Raw genomic sequence first — 16,740 nt, 5'->3', positions numbered from 1 at the left:
AAGAGCGAGACCCCATCTCTACCAAAAAAAAAAAAAAAAAAAAAGAAAGAAATTAGCTGCACAACTAAAAATGTATAGAAAAATTAGTCAGACATGGTGGCACATGCCTGTAGTCCCAGCTGCTCAGGAGGCTGAGGCAGAAGGATTGCTTGAATCCAGGAGTTTGAGGTTGCTGTGAGCTGGGCTGACGCCACGGCACTCTAGCCCAGGCAACAGAGCCAGACTCTTTCTCCTTGGCCTGTATGCCACTGATTCTGACCCCCCTTGTCCATCCCTGGCAATCATCCTATAGCTAAAGGATCCCAGATATCACAGTAAGGGAGGCTAGGGATTCCAAAGTCTGGGACAAAAGAGCTCTGGGAAGATCAAAGCTGAGTTCCCTGTATCTGCAGAATAGAGTGACTGAGGGGCAACTGTAGGATCAGAGACCGTAGAGGAATTTGAACAAGGCAGGGCATACATCAAGAAAAGAGAAATCCAGAAAAAGTCTTTTTTTTTTTTTTTTTTTTTTTTTTGAGACAGTCTCACTCTGTTGCCCGGGCTAGAGTGAGTGCCGTGGCGTCAGTCTAGCTCACAGCAACCTCAAACTCCTGGGCTTAAGCGATCCTACTGCCTCAGCCTCCCGAGTAGCTGGGACTACAGGCATGCACCACCATGCCCGGCTAATTTTTTGTATATATATATTTTAGTTGTCCATATAATTTCTTTCTATTTTTAGTAGAGACGGGGTCTCACTCTTGCTCAGGCTGGTCTCGAACTCCTGACCTCGAGCGATCCACCCGCCTCGGCCTCCCAGAGTGCTAGGATTACAGGCGTGAGCCACCACGCCCGGCCCAGAAAAAGTCTTGAACAAGAGTTAAGCCTCTCACACCTGCCCATCCACTCACCCCCAAACTTTAGCTGCCTTACACCACTCCCCTCACTGCATCACTTAAGCCCACGTCAACTTGATCATTCACGTTGGGCATTTCGCCATTTAAAGAGGAACTTCAGTGGTACCAGGATCTCTGAGAAACCCCCAAGAGCTCCTTGCCTATTTTGTGGCAGGAACAAGGAAGAAAAGGCAAAGGTCGGGTCCATTACAGGCGCACACATACACATAATTTGACTGACATATAGATAAATGGGTGGCTGGAACTTTGGAATTTGTGGGCAAATAATTATCACATTGGAAACGCAAATTGGTGCAAAAATTATGGAGTATACCTACACTATGACCCTGTTATTTTATCCCAGTACCTACATGAGAGCAGCCTTTCCAATTATGTAATATAATCCATTGAAGATTCACAAATTAGGGAGATCAAATATCTTTCAATGGGTTAGAAAAAAAGTTACCTTTTTGAGTTTTATAATGAGTTTATTACAGAGTGTTCTTAGGAAGGGAACAACTTTTGATTTGTCATTTTAAAAAAGTTAATGTTTTTTCATGCTGTACAATAAAGGTAATGCAAGAGGCTACAGAGTTATACGCTTTCTCCTGGAATTCTCTGCTATATAGCACAGTGTAGTAATTTCTGCAATGCTGGGATACATTTTTAAAAAGTCTCTTCTATGCTTCTCTTAAAAAAGCAATGAATAATAACAGAAGAAGGCATAAATAGTAATTTTTTTCCTATTCATTCTGTAGTATGGCCAGTATTTTCACCATCACAGGCAACAATTTTCACTTTATCCACTTTAATACGTTCTGTCATCTCTTTGAATTCGACATTATTCAATACAAAAATCCACACGATATCACAGAATCTGTATGTATTTAGAGAGCCTCTGAAATTGACTCTGTTCTTGATCCTCTGAGCCAATGGTCAATTTATAACCTCATCAAACTGAAGTAGAACTTGAAGGGCAAACTGGGGGCTGATCTGCCGAGACTGCATGAGCTCGTCCAGGCTTTGCCTAAGGTTGTTTCCCAAAGTGGGATTTCTGTTGCTTTTCTTATTCAGGCCAGGAGCCCAGCAGGAGGTTCCACCAAGAGTTACTAATTAAAATTTCTTGTTTGTTAGCAAATTTAAAGTAAAACAGAGACATGATTCTTTTTCACTCTTTAGAACGCATATAAAAAATAGACGTGGGTTCTGTAACAGCAATACTTATCAGAATTTTAGAAGGTTACTTCCCAATAGCACGGACTAACTGACCCACATTGGAATTTGCCCGAATTATTCCCACAAGGTCCCAGGTTATCAAACGACGCTTTAATAAAGAACCGGAATTCCACAACTCCGTCGCGTGGATGGAGACCACCCCGACCCCTCGGGTCCGGGTCTCCTGGCCACAGGACTCCCCGCTGGGGAAAGAAACAAATCTTCCCGCGCCAGTTCCTAACGGAGGACCGCAGTGTCTTCTGGGAGGTGTAGTCTGCTCTCCAATGACGTTCCCAGGCCGGGGCCGAGGGACGGGCTCTTCCTGGATCTCTCTACGCATGCGCCTCCCCGCCCACTCCCGCCATCTTCCGCCGGAAGCTCGGGTCTCGGCGTCGCTAGCGCTGTTGCTGGGCAGGTGTGGGGCCGCCTCGTGCGTCCCTGAAGGTTGGCGCGAGCGTGGCAGGGGAGCGCGCGGGCCTCGGGGCGTCCTGGAGGGCGGGACTGGTGTCGCCCCCTGGTGGGAGCAGCCGCGCAGGGGGTCGGAGGCGTTGGGCCCGACGTGCGGGTGCGAGCCGCGGACCCGGGTCGGGGCTGCCGAGGGTGGCTCTGCGGGAAGCCGGCGCGTCCGGGAGGCCGGGCGTGGTCTCCGGGGGTGCAGACGCGGCTTCCAGAAGCTCCGCGTGGGGCGGTCGGGTCCGAGATGGCGGGTGGGACGCGGCGGGGTCCGCAGAGCGCAGCCTGGGTGGTCTGCAGCGCGAGTCCCGTCTCGGCTCTGCCGCCGGAGGGTCCTGCTAACCTACGCGACGCTCGGTTCACCCAGCTGTGAGGTGGGCGCGTTGGCGAGAGCGCCAGTGAAACGCCCCCAGTTTCCAGACAAGTCACTGTGCAGGGCGTGCAGAAGGGTTCTTATGTGGCAGTTGTGTTTGTGGGGTTTTGTGGTGTTTATTCAGTAAATACGGTTTCCGGTCCTCTCCTGGTTTGAGTTTATAGAAGTTTCTACGAGAACTAGTTCTCAGGGCCAGTCAGGTCTCGGAGGGATGTTGGGGTCCCTCGCTGGAGCCTCATTGACGAAGGTCTGATTGTCTTTCGAATAAAGTAGGCGTTACAAGGTTTGAAGGAGGGCGCCCTGTTCATCCGAGTCACACCCGAGAGACACCCCCTGGTCTCTCCAGAGGACAGAGGCTCACAGACAGGTGAAGGGGCCAGGTTTGCATGACCCAAGCGGTTACTGATCCTGCTCTCTGGGATGCACAAGATCTGGTTGCTGATGCCTCACTTGCTGGCTGTCAAGGGTTGGGTGACAGTGCAAGGTCTGGGCCACCTTGCGGAACGGAGAGGTGACTTGGAGAAGGACGGGCGAGGGCCCAGGAGATACTGCTTCTTGGAGGGGGCTTGCAGTTGTGGTCCGAGGAGGATGAATAGCCTGTCATACCTGAGAGAGTCTTTCTGCGCTGCTGCCTAAACAGTCCCGTTCCTTCCGTCTTTCTTCACTGTTTCCACGCCTGAGCTGTCTTACACCAAGTTGATCGCCAATGTCTCATCTAGAGATACGCCGACGCTCCCTTTGTCCTGATAGTTCTTCCTGGTGGTTCGGGAAGAATTTGCCAAAGTATTTCCACCTTGTGAGAAATGAGAAAGAAATTGTCTTTGAGGAAATGGGCTTGCCCAGTGTCACGTGGTTTGTGGCTTTTTAGGCATCCTGACTTTTTTGGCTAGTGGTATCCATTTTGCCACAATTAAGTCAAAACAAGTGCTTGTTTACTTTGAGATTATTGTTGTGACGTTGAAGTCAATTTAGAACAAGCATTGCTTTCCAATACCTTGCCTTAAACATCCCTACCCTTTCTTATCTCAGTACTTCCTGTGGATTATGTGACCTCAAAATGTAGATAACACAAATGTCTCCCGCTCAATGTTAGTAATCTGTTCTTGAAAATCACAAACTCTACAGGAAAATAATAGGAGTCTGTTTTACATTATTTAAAGTGGGAAAATTAGGCTCCATCACACTTCTCCAAACCAATCCAATTTATTTTTTTCTTTTCTTTCTTTCATTCATTCATTCTTTCTTTTTTATTTTTTTGAGACAGCGTCTTGGTCTGTTGCCCAGGTCAGAGTGCAGTCGTAGCTTGGGCCTAGCTCACAGCAACCTCAAACTCCTGGGCTCAAGCGATCCTCCTGCCTCAGCCTCCCGAGTAGCTGGGACTGCAGGCCACCACATCCAGCTGATTTTTCTATTTTTTTGTATAGACAGGGTCTCTCTCGTGGTCTGGCTGGTCTTGAACTCCTGGCCTCAAGCGATCCTCCTGCCTTGGCCTCCCAAAGTGCTAGGATTACAGGCATGAACCACTGTGCCTGGCCCAAACCAATTTTTTAAAATGTAAATATGTGCAAATTTATAAATAGCAGACCTTTTTATGTTTTTCAAAGTAAGCATAGTTTTTTATGATATAAAAAACTTTAAAAACATGGTTTACTGTTGTAAACAATTGATTTTTTTTTTTTTTCCTAGACAGAGTCTCTGTTGCCTGGGCTAGAGTGCTGTGGCGTCAGCCTAGCTCACAGCAACCTCAAGCTCCTGGGTTCAAGGGATCCTTCTGCCTCAGCCTCCCAAGTAGCTGGGACTACAGGCACGCGCCACCATGTCCGGCTAATTTTTTCTGTATATATTTTTAGTTGTCCAGATAATTTCTTTCTGTTTTTAGTAGAGATGGGGTCTCGTTCTTGTTCAGACTGGTCTCGAACTCCTGAGCTCAAATGATCCACCCACCTTGGCCTCCCAGAGTGCTAGGATTCCAGGTGTGAGCCACTGTGCCCGGCCCAACAATTGATTTTTATGATTCAGATGGCCTCTGTTAGTACCAACAACCTCACTGAACTCTGTCCACTTGATGTTCATTGTGATTTTCAAAACTTCTACACATGGTTTTGAAGTTCTGTTGATTGTGTTTGACATGTAATTTAAGACTTTCTCTCTTAATAAGTTTGTTAAAAACATTGAGTTCTGGTGGTTTAGATGTATCAGTTAGCATTTGCTGTATAAGGAAGCAACCTGTGGTTACTGGATTAGAGAATACAACCGTTTTATTTGCTCAGAGTTGTGTCGATCTACGTTTCGGAGTACGTTTATCTGGGCAGTTCCAGTGCAGTGTTTCCTGGATCCCAAATGAAGCTTTAGTTCTCTGGTGCCTTGACTGAAGCTGATTGTTTTAAGACTGCTTCATCCACACGTCATGTGGTTTGTGCTGACTCTTGGCTGGTCCCTGTGTCACTGGCAGATGAGTCTTCCAGGATTCTTTACCGTATGACTGTATCCAAGAAGGCAAGCACCAGAGGGCAAGTACTTTTCAAGCCTCTATTTGCATTATTTTTTCTATTGTCTCATTGGCCAAAGCAAGTCAAATGGCAAAGCCCAGTTCATTGTTGGAGCATACTATACGAGGCCTTGGATCCAGGGAGACATGTCGTTGGAAAACATTATAGGAACGGTGTACCACAAGAAATACACATTATGTAAATTTTTTTCCTGTGAGTACAAAATGTTGAGTTAGGAGATGAATACTTTTCATGAGTTTTAGGTGTAGAAGAGCATGGTGTGTTGTAATGGAAACACTCGTAGGGAATCCTGTGTGGATTCCCCTGTTAATAGGGGAATAGTTAATACAGCTCAAGTGTGTGTTTATGACGTTAATTTAGTGAAGGCATAATGTTCCTTTCTTTGGCTTAAATTGTTAAATTATATCTTTAGGTAACATTAACTGTTGCTAAATGAGTAGCAGGTAGTATATGTTTTCATTGGCCCCAAAATAAATTTTCTGATTTCTGCCAATTAGTGTACACGTACCTGCGTCTCTGTTGGGGCTGTTGTTGCCCCTCATTGAGGTGTGAAGGGCTGTTCTCCCACAGGGAGGGTATTTTTGTTTTTGTTTTTGTTTTTTTCCAGGTAATATGTAGAGAGTTTGGGGCGGAAGAATCTGGGATCAAGCCACACCAGTTCTTTCCTTAATCTGCTTCATTTTCCTTCTCTCCCAGCTGTGTTATCAGAGGGCTTTGTGGGTTTCCAAGAGCAACAAAAAATGAGTAAATCTCCGGTGAGTTATTTATTTATTCCTCATTTTGTTTTACATCGTATTTTATGGGAGTTTTTTGGGGTCCATGGATTAAAATGGAAAAGTAGAAACAAGTAAACCTCAGCTTAGAGGCAACGTATATAAACAAGGTGAAGTTGGCAAGTGGACACACACAGCCATGAGACATGAGAGTTGTCTGAGTTGAGTGCGAGTTTGTCTCTGTTCTTTCTGACGTCCTGGCAAAAAGGCAGACACATTTGTTACATCGATGGGCATGAAATTTAAGAAGAAAGTGTGTTCTGTCAACCTGGAAACAGACACTTGCGTTCTGCAGTGGCAGAAACCTGACTTACTAAGGTTTTTCTGGAATTGTTAAATAGTATGTTCCCAGGCTGCTCTTGGAGGGCCCTGCTTGACTCACGGGTAAAACCTGGAAGACCGAGTCCACCACAGGCCCTCAGATAATTCTCCGTGTTTCTCTCGGTTCCTCCGCACATGCAGGGTGCGCGGCAGACTGTTCGAAGTCGTGTTGTCTGGGACGTATCCCGGTGCTCGTGTGCACTTTAACCCACTTGACGTGGTCTTAGTTCATTTCTCCTAAAACCCACCAGTAACCTGATTAGAGCCACATCTGATGACTGTTCTCTAGCGTTTGCCTGGAATCCTTTGCCGTAGTTGAAACCACTGTTCATGATCTTCTGTGGAAGTTCTCCTGTGTTAGTTTCTACTGTGACTTCACTGAAGGTTTCTTCTCTTTTTCCCTGAATTCTTCTGCTTTCTTCTCCTTGGCGTAGCTCACACCAGTGTCCATCAGGTCCCTGTTCAGTGAACTCCGCAGTTCGTGATTGGTTCAGTCTGCTATGGGTTTGCAGTCCTGTTTCTCTCCGGCTTTGACTTCCTCCCCAGCCTTTAGGCCACAGGTTCTGCTCTGTCAAATGTTTCTTTGTAGCTCTCCAAGGGGCACCTCAGGCTCAACAAATCCGAAATGAAAACCACATTCTCTAGTTTTCCTTTTTGTACGGCATTACTGTCATCCAGCCAGTGACCCGAACCACTAAAATGGGATTTCTTCTGGACTCTTCCTTCTCAGGTATAATTTAATCTGGTGCCAAGTCCTGCTACTTTTGCCTTTCATTTTATTCTAATGTTTGCATACAGTGCCAATGTAGGGGGAGGAGCTGTTGGTGCTCCGCAACGAACCCAGTAACTTTACTACCTTGGCTGTATCATTCCTGTCAAAACCCGAAGGGTGTGTGTGCAGGGAGATGAGGTTCAGTCCCTGGTGAACTGTGCATCTGGCTGGCACATGTGGTACATCCTTAGGAGTCTGCAGGGGACAAACATTCAGGAGTTAGTGGACACATTTGGACAGGGGTCAATAAGCCAATATGTGTAGAATAAACACAAAAAGCATAGATTTTCATAATTTGTACCTTTTGCTTATTTAGCTTTATGTCAGTAATTTTTATCTGTGTTTTCTCCTGGACACTTTCTCTTGGAGAAACCAGACAAGCCTGATTGCTCTCAGACTGTCAGACTGTGAGGAAGTCCAGGCTGGCCACCAGGAGAGGGCTGGATGCCTGCTCCTTGTCCCCGGCAGCCAGTGTCCTTCTGGCTGAGACCAGAGACATCATGAAGCAGCACACAGTGTGCTGAGGTAGACCGGAGCCGTGCGAAGCAGCCAGCCCACCACCCAGTTTCCTGACCCACAAAACTGTGACATGTGAGAGGAATAAATTCGTGGTTTAGGCCAATAAATTTTATGGTACTTTGTTACGAAGCAGATAAAGGAAACACTGGAAGTCATCAGAGGCCATAGGTAGTACCTTGACTTGAAACATAGAATGTGTAGCATTGGATTAAATGTTAGGTTCCAAATAAACGAATAAAGCGCATTTCACGTTAGACCAAAGCTACCCCCACACGCTCTGAGACTGGTCTTTTGTTCTCTGGTCTCCCCTTCTCTCCAAGGCTGCTCTGGTGGGGGCAACAGCCTTGGGTACACCCTAAGGTCCTTAGAATCCTGAAAATGTTTTTGATCTTTTACCTTTTTTACAGAAATACTGCTTCTGTCTTTGCCACAAAGCCACGATCTCCCCTCAGAAGTCCCAAAGCATCTCTTTCACCACCACCTCTCAGGCAGGCTCATTGCTGTGACCAGCCACGGTTCACGTGCAGGACAGTTGAGTCCCCTCTAGACAGAGTAGCAGCAAGCATTTACAGCAGTCCTTGCTAGACCACAGGTTGCTTCTAGCTACAAATTATTTACCTTTCCCCACGTGCAAAATACATTCTCTTCCTCTCAAGAACCCAGAAGTCTCAGCCTACGGTAGCACTGGCTGAACCGGTACCTAAGTAGCCTCAATCGTGCTGATAGCCTGGAGGTAAAACACCCTTTTTAAGCCTCTACACAGCATATTATTACCAAACTGTCTTCCTGTGGGTGTGTTTGTTTGTTTGTTTTCTTTTTCTTTTTTTGAGGATTATTTCCCTCATCTGTTTTCTCACTACTTTGTGTCCTGGTGTAGGTGGTTGTCCGTCTCCCTGTTCTCCTTTCCTCTGACCGTCCCTCAAGTCCTTGCACTTTCTCCCAAGGGAGACTGTGAAAGTGCCGATCCGGTCACGTAACACAGTGGTTCTTACAGGACTCACTGTTTACACCCTGTGGTTTGGGAAGTGGCAGTGTCCTCCCTTGAGTGGACACAGTGATGCTTTGGCATGGAGGAAGGAAATTATGGGATGGCTGTGCACATGCTTTAATTTTTAAGTAATTAAAAAACAATAAGTAAAAGTTTTTTCTTGTTAGGATTAGGGCAAATATTCAAATGCAGAACCATTCCATAGTCAGTTTCTTCAATACTACGTTTGTCATTCATCACAGCCCAGGACCACTGACCTGGCCACAGTGCTGTGTGTGGTGCCTGTAGTGTGGCGTGTGTTCTCTTTGCCCTTGTAACTGGGCTCTGGTGTTGCCTCGGAGTCATGAGAACACACGGTTCACAGGGAAGAGCTGAGCATCTGGTTCAGTTAAGTGCAACCTCATGGTGCAAAATAAACAAAATATATTTTTTCCTTCTCTCTTGCCCCAGTCTGTGTTGAACTTGTGTCTACTGAATTAGTTCACCAACACATTATTCCAGGTGTGTATTTGTACTTACGTCTTCACACCAGATCATGAGCTCCTTGGAGGAGCAGGATTGTACTCACACTTTTATCCTTAGCACCAAGGTTGATCCTAGATCTGTGAGGTACACTTTGTAATAGTATTTTATTGATTAGTAAATTATTGCAGTGGAAAAATACTTCTGTGACTTTTCTTCTCTCATGATATAAAATACAGAGAAGCCACATCTTTTTTTTTTTTTTTTTTTTTTTTTTTTTGAGACAGAGTCTCACTCTGTTGCCCAGGCTAGAGTGGGTGCCGTGGCGTCAGCCTAGCTCACAGCAACCTCAAACTCCTGAGCTCAAGGGATCCTCCTGTCTCAGCCTCCCGAGTAGCTGGGACTACAGGCATGCACCACCATGCCCGGCTAATTTTTTCTATATATATTTTTAGCTGTCCATATAATTTCTTTCTATTTTTAGTAGAGGTGGGGTCTCGCTCTTGCTCAGGCTGGTCTCGAACTCCTGAGCTCAAACGATCCGCCCACCTCGGCCTCCCAGAGTGCTAGGATTACAGGCGTGAGCCACCGCGCCCGGCCCACATCTTACGTAAGGTGCATGTAAGTCATCTGCACTCACGAAAGAGTGAACGCCCAGGTTCCTTCTCGTGTGACCCAAGACTGATGACTTAAGGAGAAATGTGTCATTACAGGGGTTGGTGTTGTTTGAGGATGTGGCTGTGGACTTCACCTGGGAGGAGTGGCAGGACCTGGATGATGCTCAGAAGACCCTGTACAGGGACGTGATGCTGGAGACCTACAGCAGCCTGGTGTCCTTGGGTGAGCAAAAGTCCCCAGTAGCTCCCAGGAGCAGCACTTTCTTCCGTGTTGATAAATATAGGAAATCTTCATAAGGTTTAATGCTGTTTAGGTGTAAGAGACTAGTCCACGAGAAGCGTGTCGGCCCTCAGTGACAAAGGTTCAGATTGGCCCCTGCACTGCACCGCTCCTGAAGCCAGGCTGTTGTCATTCTGGAAAGGACCTGGCTCAGCAGTTTGGCCAAGTCTCATGTGACATCCCATTCCCAGGGCGCTGCATTACCAAACCTGAGGTGATCTTCAAGTTGGAGCGAGGCGCAGAGCCATGGATGGTAGAAGAGTCCTCCCATCAGAGCCTCCCAGGTTGGTCACTGCATACTGGGCAGGGAGGATGGGATGGGTGCTGCCCAGCCGTTACCAGCAATGCCGACCTATTTAGGACAGTGAGGAATATTTAACCAGGGTGAGAGAACAAAAATGGGATGCAATAATTTAGGAAAGATGGTCAGAGAAAGCACATTTAGGAGTATTGTCTCCTTTAACAAAGCTTAAGTTCGAGTTAAATGTTTTCCAGTTTTCACATATATTACAGAGGTGAACATAAAATCTAGGTTCAAACATGGACATCATTATTGTAAACACAAATTTGGAAATTGGTAGCGTACAGCTGGTGTTTGAAGTCATACAGAGGATGTCAGCTAGGGAAGTGATAAAATGAGAAAAGGGGTCAGTGAGTGAGTCTTGCGAACCGTAACGTCAGAGATCAGGAAGCTTCCAGCATTGGAGCACGGAAAGGGGGGATCCCAGACATGGGACAAGGGCCAGGAGATCCTGGGTCCCAAGTCCAAGTGAACCCAGGATTTCAGGGAGAAGAGCTCATACTTCTGTTTGGACGTGTAGTTTGTAGTTATCATCTCCCCCCCTTTTCTGTAATAATTCTAAAACAAAGAGTGAGATATGCACAGGAGACTCCGTTTTCTATGAAACTACAGCTGAAACTGTAGTAGAAACTACAGTAGCTGAGACAGCTGAAACTACAACACACAAAAGCCCTCGGAAGCAGCGAACTGTCAAGCAGGGGTGTGTGTATCAGGAATGAGTAGAGGACGCCAAGGCTGTTGATCTCAAAAGGAGCCAGAAAACGGCTTTTCAGAGATGGTGGGCACAGCCTGGGTTGCACAACCAAATCCTTTAGATCAACAGGAACGTGATGCCCGGCGTGGTTGACTGGAGCCTGCTCTACTTGTTATGGTTCTGAGATGCAAAGGAAAGTCAGGTTAAATCAGGATTTTGTAGGAAGCTGTCTTCATCTAGCAGGGGAAGGAGAGATTTTATATTTGGAAAGCTCTCAGATGCCTGTAGCCATTTTCAGAGATGAGTGAAAACTAAACAGACAGGTGCAGAGCCCTGTCCTGAAGCCATTCGTACTTAGGTGACAGAAAAATCGTTCTTTCCTGCCCCTCCAAGCATCTGATGCAGGAAAACCACGCCATCTTCAAAGCAGAATGAGAAAAATAACAGTGGGAGACACTGTTGCTATAAGAATAAAATTAGCAAAAGAATAGGGAAAGCAAGTGGCAGGTGATAAGCACTTAGTTGAATACTATGACTAGGCAGTAGGGGAATATTGTTGCCAAATATTTTTTCATGAATTTGAAAAGAAAAAGTTAAAAATGCAGGGAGAAAGACCATTTAGTATTAAAAAATATATTAATGTAATTAGGAATCAGTAGGAAGAAAAATCCTACACTTATAAAGCCAATACCCATTGCTGATTTTTAGGAAGTCTATACCACCAGGATGAGATGTGGCTTCTTTACTTTACACGAGCATTCCCTAAGACATGCGAATGTTTGGTTCGTGGATATCATTGCTTTTTTCTCCTTTCAGATATCCCGACGATTGGTAACCTAATTGAGAGCAGCCAAGGAAGTCGAGGTGGACATGTGTGGCAAGCTGCAGTCCCCAACAGGAAGACGTCAACTGAGGAGGGAGCTGAATTAGGAAAAACATTTAATTTGAGCTCAAACCGTATTTCAAAACCGATGGTAAGTAGTGGAAACTATTCAGGAATAAGGCCTGAGGAGTTTGGAGTGTGTCAGGATGCGCTTGTCCCCGTTGAGCCTGATGAGATTCAGGCTGGAGGGCAGCCTAACGCCTGTGAGGTGACTGGGAGCTCTGACGGACATCGTGAGCGTCGTCATCAGCATCACAGGATTCACACTGGGCAGCAGCCTTTTGGATGTCACGGACGAGGGAATGTCTTTGACACAAAGGGAATAATCTTCAGACGTGAGAGGGCTGAAGGGGGAGAGACCTGTCAGTGTGAGGAATGTGGGAAAGGCTGTGATGGGGCAGCGCCCACTGCTGCAGAGAGCACTCAGGTAGGAAGGAAGACCACATATAAAAAGCCTAAGCTCCTTAAACATCGGCAAAAACAGACGAGAAGGAAACCCTATGAATGTACTGAGTGTGAGAAAACCTTCATTGGCAAATCACATTTTACAAAACATCAGAAGACACATATGTGGAAAAAACCGTATGTATGTAACCTGTGTGAGAAACCTTTCAGCCGTAAGACAAGCCTTACCATCCACCAGCGAATTCACACAGGGGAAAGGCCCTACGAATGTGATAAATGTGGAAAAACCTTCCGCCAAACAGCACACCTTGCTGTCCATCAAAGAGTTCACACAGGGGAGAAACCTTATGAGTGTGAAGCATGTGGGAAAACCTTCAGCAAGAAGTCAGGCCTCAGTGTGCATCAGAGAACTCACACTGGGGAAAAGCCCTATCAGTGTAATGAATGTGGAAAAAGTTTTTGCCACAAGTTAAACCTCAGGATACATCAGAGAACTCATACAGGGGAGAAGCCCTACGAAGGTAACGATTGTGGGAAGAACTGCCAAAAACCAGCCCTTGTTGTACATCAGAGAACTTGCACAAGTGAGAAGCCGTATAAATGTAAAGAATGTGGGAAATCTTTTGCCCAAAAGATAATCCTCACTGTACATCAGAGAACTCACACAGGCGAGAAGCCATATGAATGTAAGGAATGCAGCAAAACCTTCTCCCAGAAGTCAAAACTCACTTTGCATCAGAGAACTCACACGGGGGAAAAGCCCTATGAGTGTAACGAGTGTGGGAAAACATTTAGCCTGAAGTGGGTTCTCACCATACACCGCAGAACTCACACAGGCGAGAAGCCCTATGAATGCAAGGAATGTGGAAAAGCTTTTCGGCAGAACTCAACCCTCTGGCTGCATAAGAAAATTCACACTGGTGAGAGACCCTTTGAATGTCAAGAATGTACGAGATCTTTCTACCATAAATCAGCCCTCATTATACACCAGAGAACGCACAGGTGAGAAACCATATGAATGTAAAGGATTCATTTGTCCCTTAATGCTAAGTTTGTGTCATAGAACTCAACACTAGTGAGAAGCTATATGAATGTCAAAAATGTAGGAAAGCTTTCTACCAGAAATCAAAGCTTACTGTACACGGGAACCCATGGGGGGACAAAATCTGACAAATGTAATGAATTGTGAAACTGTCACCAAAAGCCAAACCTCAGGATGCATCAGGTGCTCACACAGGTGACAGACCCTATGAATGTAAAGAACGTAGGAAAATTTTCTACCGTAAGTCAGCCCTCCATGAGAACTCACATAAGAAAAATCCCGTCAGTGTCATGAATGTGGAAGTCAAACCTTGGCAGGCATTGATCTCTGGTAGGAGAGAAACCACGGATGTAGTGAACGTGGAAAGATCTTTTATCAGAAGTCACACCTCAGGCCTCAGAGAACTTGCACACGGGAGAAATCCTGTATGGCAGACTCCGGCTATGTGTGCTCCCAAAGCCACTCTCTTTTCCCGAGCACAGCCTACATGTCTCAGCCTCCCATTATGGAGGTTGGGACCGTGGCCCTGAGCTCTGTTCAAGGCAATATGGACACAAGTGATGGACAATATTTCTAGATATGGTAATAAAGTCCATAGGAGCCTCCTTGGTTTCTCATGCCTTCTGTGACTGAAGTACAGAAGACCCCGGAGTGGTCTTAGAAGCCACAGGGGAGAAGGCAGGAGTTGATGGCTGGGCGCGGTGGCTCACGCCTGTAATCCTAGCACTCTGAGAGGCCGAGGCAGGAGGATTGCTCAAGCTCAGGAGTTTCAGACCAGCCTGAGGAAGAGCAAGACCCCGTCTCTACTAAAAATAGAAAGAAATTAGCTGGACAACTAAGAAATATATATACAAAAATTAGCTGGGCATGGTGGCGCATGACTGTAGTCCCAGCTAACCGGGAGGCTGAGGCAGGAGGATCGCTTGAGCCCGGGAGTTGGAGGTTGCTGTGAGCTAGGCTGATGCCACAACACTCTAGCCCGGGCAGCAGAGCGAGACTGTCTCAAAAACAAAAACAAAAAAAAGAAAGGACTTGATTTGGAGAAAGAGATCTTTCCATCTCTATTGCAAACCCCATTTGTCGTTTTCTTGAACGAGAAATAAATACCATCCCTGTTGGGCCACAGTATGTGTGATTGACTTTCATTACAACACAGCCCAAAGCTAATTGCTTTATGAGCTTTGTGAGGGAAATTACTAATTTGTGTGTATCAGAAAATTCACACAGTAGAGAAGCCTTTTATCTCCAGGTAAGTTTAGGAAGAACTCAATGAAATCAGGGGAGAAACTACCCAACAGATTGGAAAAGCCTCATCCGATGTGGCATCTCATCGAATTCTAAGAATGAAGTAAATCTTTATGAATGTCTTTAGTGTGTCTAAACATCTGAAAATCCTTCCAACTTTTTTTAATATCAGAATTTGAAATGAAGGGAAAATAGTCACTTGATGTGATATGGACATAAATTTTCAGACAAATAATACTATGGGGATTATATTTAAAATATTAGTCTACGTATCAGTGTTTAAATGTGAGTGTTGATACTGCCTGCCAGGGGACATTTGGTTACGTCTAAAGACATTTTTTTGTTATAACTGGAGGCTGCTGTTATACCTGATGGCTGCTGCCATCAAATGGCTGGAGACCAGGGACGCTGCTCGCACCGTGGCCCTCTCAGGTGGGCACAGGTCGTGTCTGTAGGTATTTCTGTGTCAACAGATACTTTCCTTAATGGGACCCAGTGTAGCTGCGGGTAGGAAATATGCACACTTAGTGCAATAAATGTTGTGACTTGCATTAGGATTTTCCACATTGAATGACACTCTGGCCTCTTTATATCTTGTTAAATATACGTCTAATGTACAGCTGACCACTGAATACCGTGGGTGTTAGGGGAACGGATCCCCCAAGCAGTCAAAAGTACACATACAACTTTTGACTCCCCCAAAACTTTACTAATAACCTAGTGTTGACTGACAACATAGTCAATGAACACATTTTGTACGTTATATGTATTATGTACTGTATCACAACAGAGCAAGAGAAAAGAAAGTGTTATTAAAATCACAAGGAAGAGAAATTTTATTTACTAGTCAGTAAATAGAAGTGGGTCATCTTAGTCTTCAGCCTTGTCTTCGCGTTGAGTAGGTGTGAAGAGGAGGATTTGGTCTTGCTCACTCCACTGGCTGAGGTGGAAGAAAATTGCGTGGACTTGTACCCTGCACTTCATACGTGTGCTGTTCAGTGGTTAACTGTGCACGCCTTTGCTCTGCTCTCCTTTTGTATGTTAATTTGTATGATTAACCATCTCTTAGGTAGCAAACTTTTGGCCACTATTTCTAATGGGAACATTATTTACATAAAAATACACAAATTGTGCCCATAATTGTTAACAGCTATAGTTAAACAGCTGTGCACGATAATACTTACAGTACTAAGCATAAAGCAGTCTCCGAAGGAAAATTTCCACTTCATTCCTATTAAATCTTCAGGTTGAGCAGCAGTATCGCCGTGAGTGTGCGTACCAAGTGCTGTGTACCTGAGGGATCTGCACCTGCGTGCCGGGGACGGACTGCTGTGTGCGCCTTGTCACCCGACGGGCAGCATGTAAATCCCAGCTCCACTGTGTGTGTCTGCGTGTGTGTGTGTGACTTTTGACCTCACCCTCTCTGGGCTTCTATTTCTGCACATTCAAAAAGGCAGTAACAATAAGAGCTGCATCAAAGGGTCATTGTGAGGAATACACAGGATAAGGAAAGTGCTTTGAGTGTTACCTGGCACCTGCTAAACAGTGTCTAATTCACAGTGCTATGGTTTGAACATCTCCAAAACTCATGTGGAAACATAATCCCCAAAGTGGCAGTTTGAGGAGTTGGGGCCTTTTAAGAGATGAGTGGATCGTGAGGGCTCTCTCATGAGTGGATTAATCCATTCGTGGAAAATAACAGGTCATCATGGGAGTGGAACTGGTGGCCCTACGAGAAGAGGCACTTGCCTGAGCTGGCCTGCCAGGAGGCCTGCGCCAGCCCTGCAGGTGGAGCATCCCGAGGAAGAAGGCCTCTCCAGATACCAAGCTGTTCCCGACTTCCCAGCCTGCAGAACCGAAAAGAGTTCATTTCTGTAGATTACTCAGTTCCAGGTATTCAAAATACCAGAAAATGAACTAAAACATGTAGATATGGTGATGTTTATCGTAATTTAGAAAATTAAGGAACTCACAGGCAGTAACACTGGCTACACGAGAGCCATCATCAACTTTTT

At 45.7% G+C, this 16,740-nt stretch overlaps 1 protein-coding gene and 1 pseudogene across 1 annotated transcript; one reads left to right on the top strand and one right to left on the bottom strand.

The window, feature by feature from the left end:
- Positions 1–1,619: 1,619 nt before the first annotated feature.
- Positions 1,620–2,452, bottom strand: LOC138379564 (transcription initiation factor IIA subunit 2 pseudogene; annotated as a pseudogene).
- A 35-nt stretch (positions 2,453–2,487) lies between these two features.
- Positions 2,488–16,062, top strand: LOC138379572 (zinc finger protein 39-like). The gene is made up of 6 exons (XM_069464644.1): positions 2,488–2,531; positions 6,120–6,178; positions 9,972–10,098; positions 10,347–10,439; positions 11,967–12,124; positions 15,972–16,062. The coding sequence occupies exons 2-6, from the start codon at positions 6,164–6,166 to the stop codon at positions 16,020–16,022; spliced, it is 444 nt and encodes a 147-aa protein (XP_069320745.1). The 5' UTR covers positions 2,488–2,531; positions 6,120–6,163; the 3' UTR covers positions 16,023–16,062.
- Positions 16,063–16,740: the final 678 nt, after the last annotated feature.

Source organism: Eulemur rufifrons, unplaced genomic scaffold (assembly GCF_041146395.1).
Source record: "Eulemur rufifrons isolate Redbay unplaced genomic scaffold, OSU_ERuf_1 scaffold_84, whole genome shotgun sequence".
NCBI classification, from domain to species: Eukaryota; Metazoa; Chordata; class Mammalia; order Primates; family Lemuridae; genus Eulemur; species Eulemur rufifrons.
The sequence above is the reverse complement of the archived record's forward strand: the minus strand, read 5'-3'. Positions and strand labels throughout refer to the sequence as shown.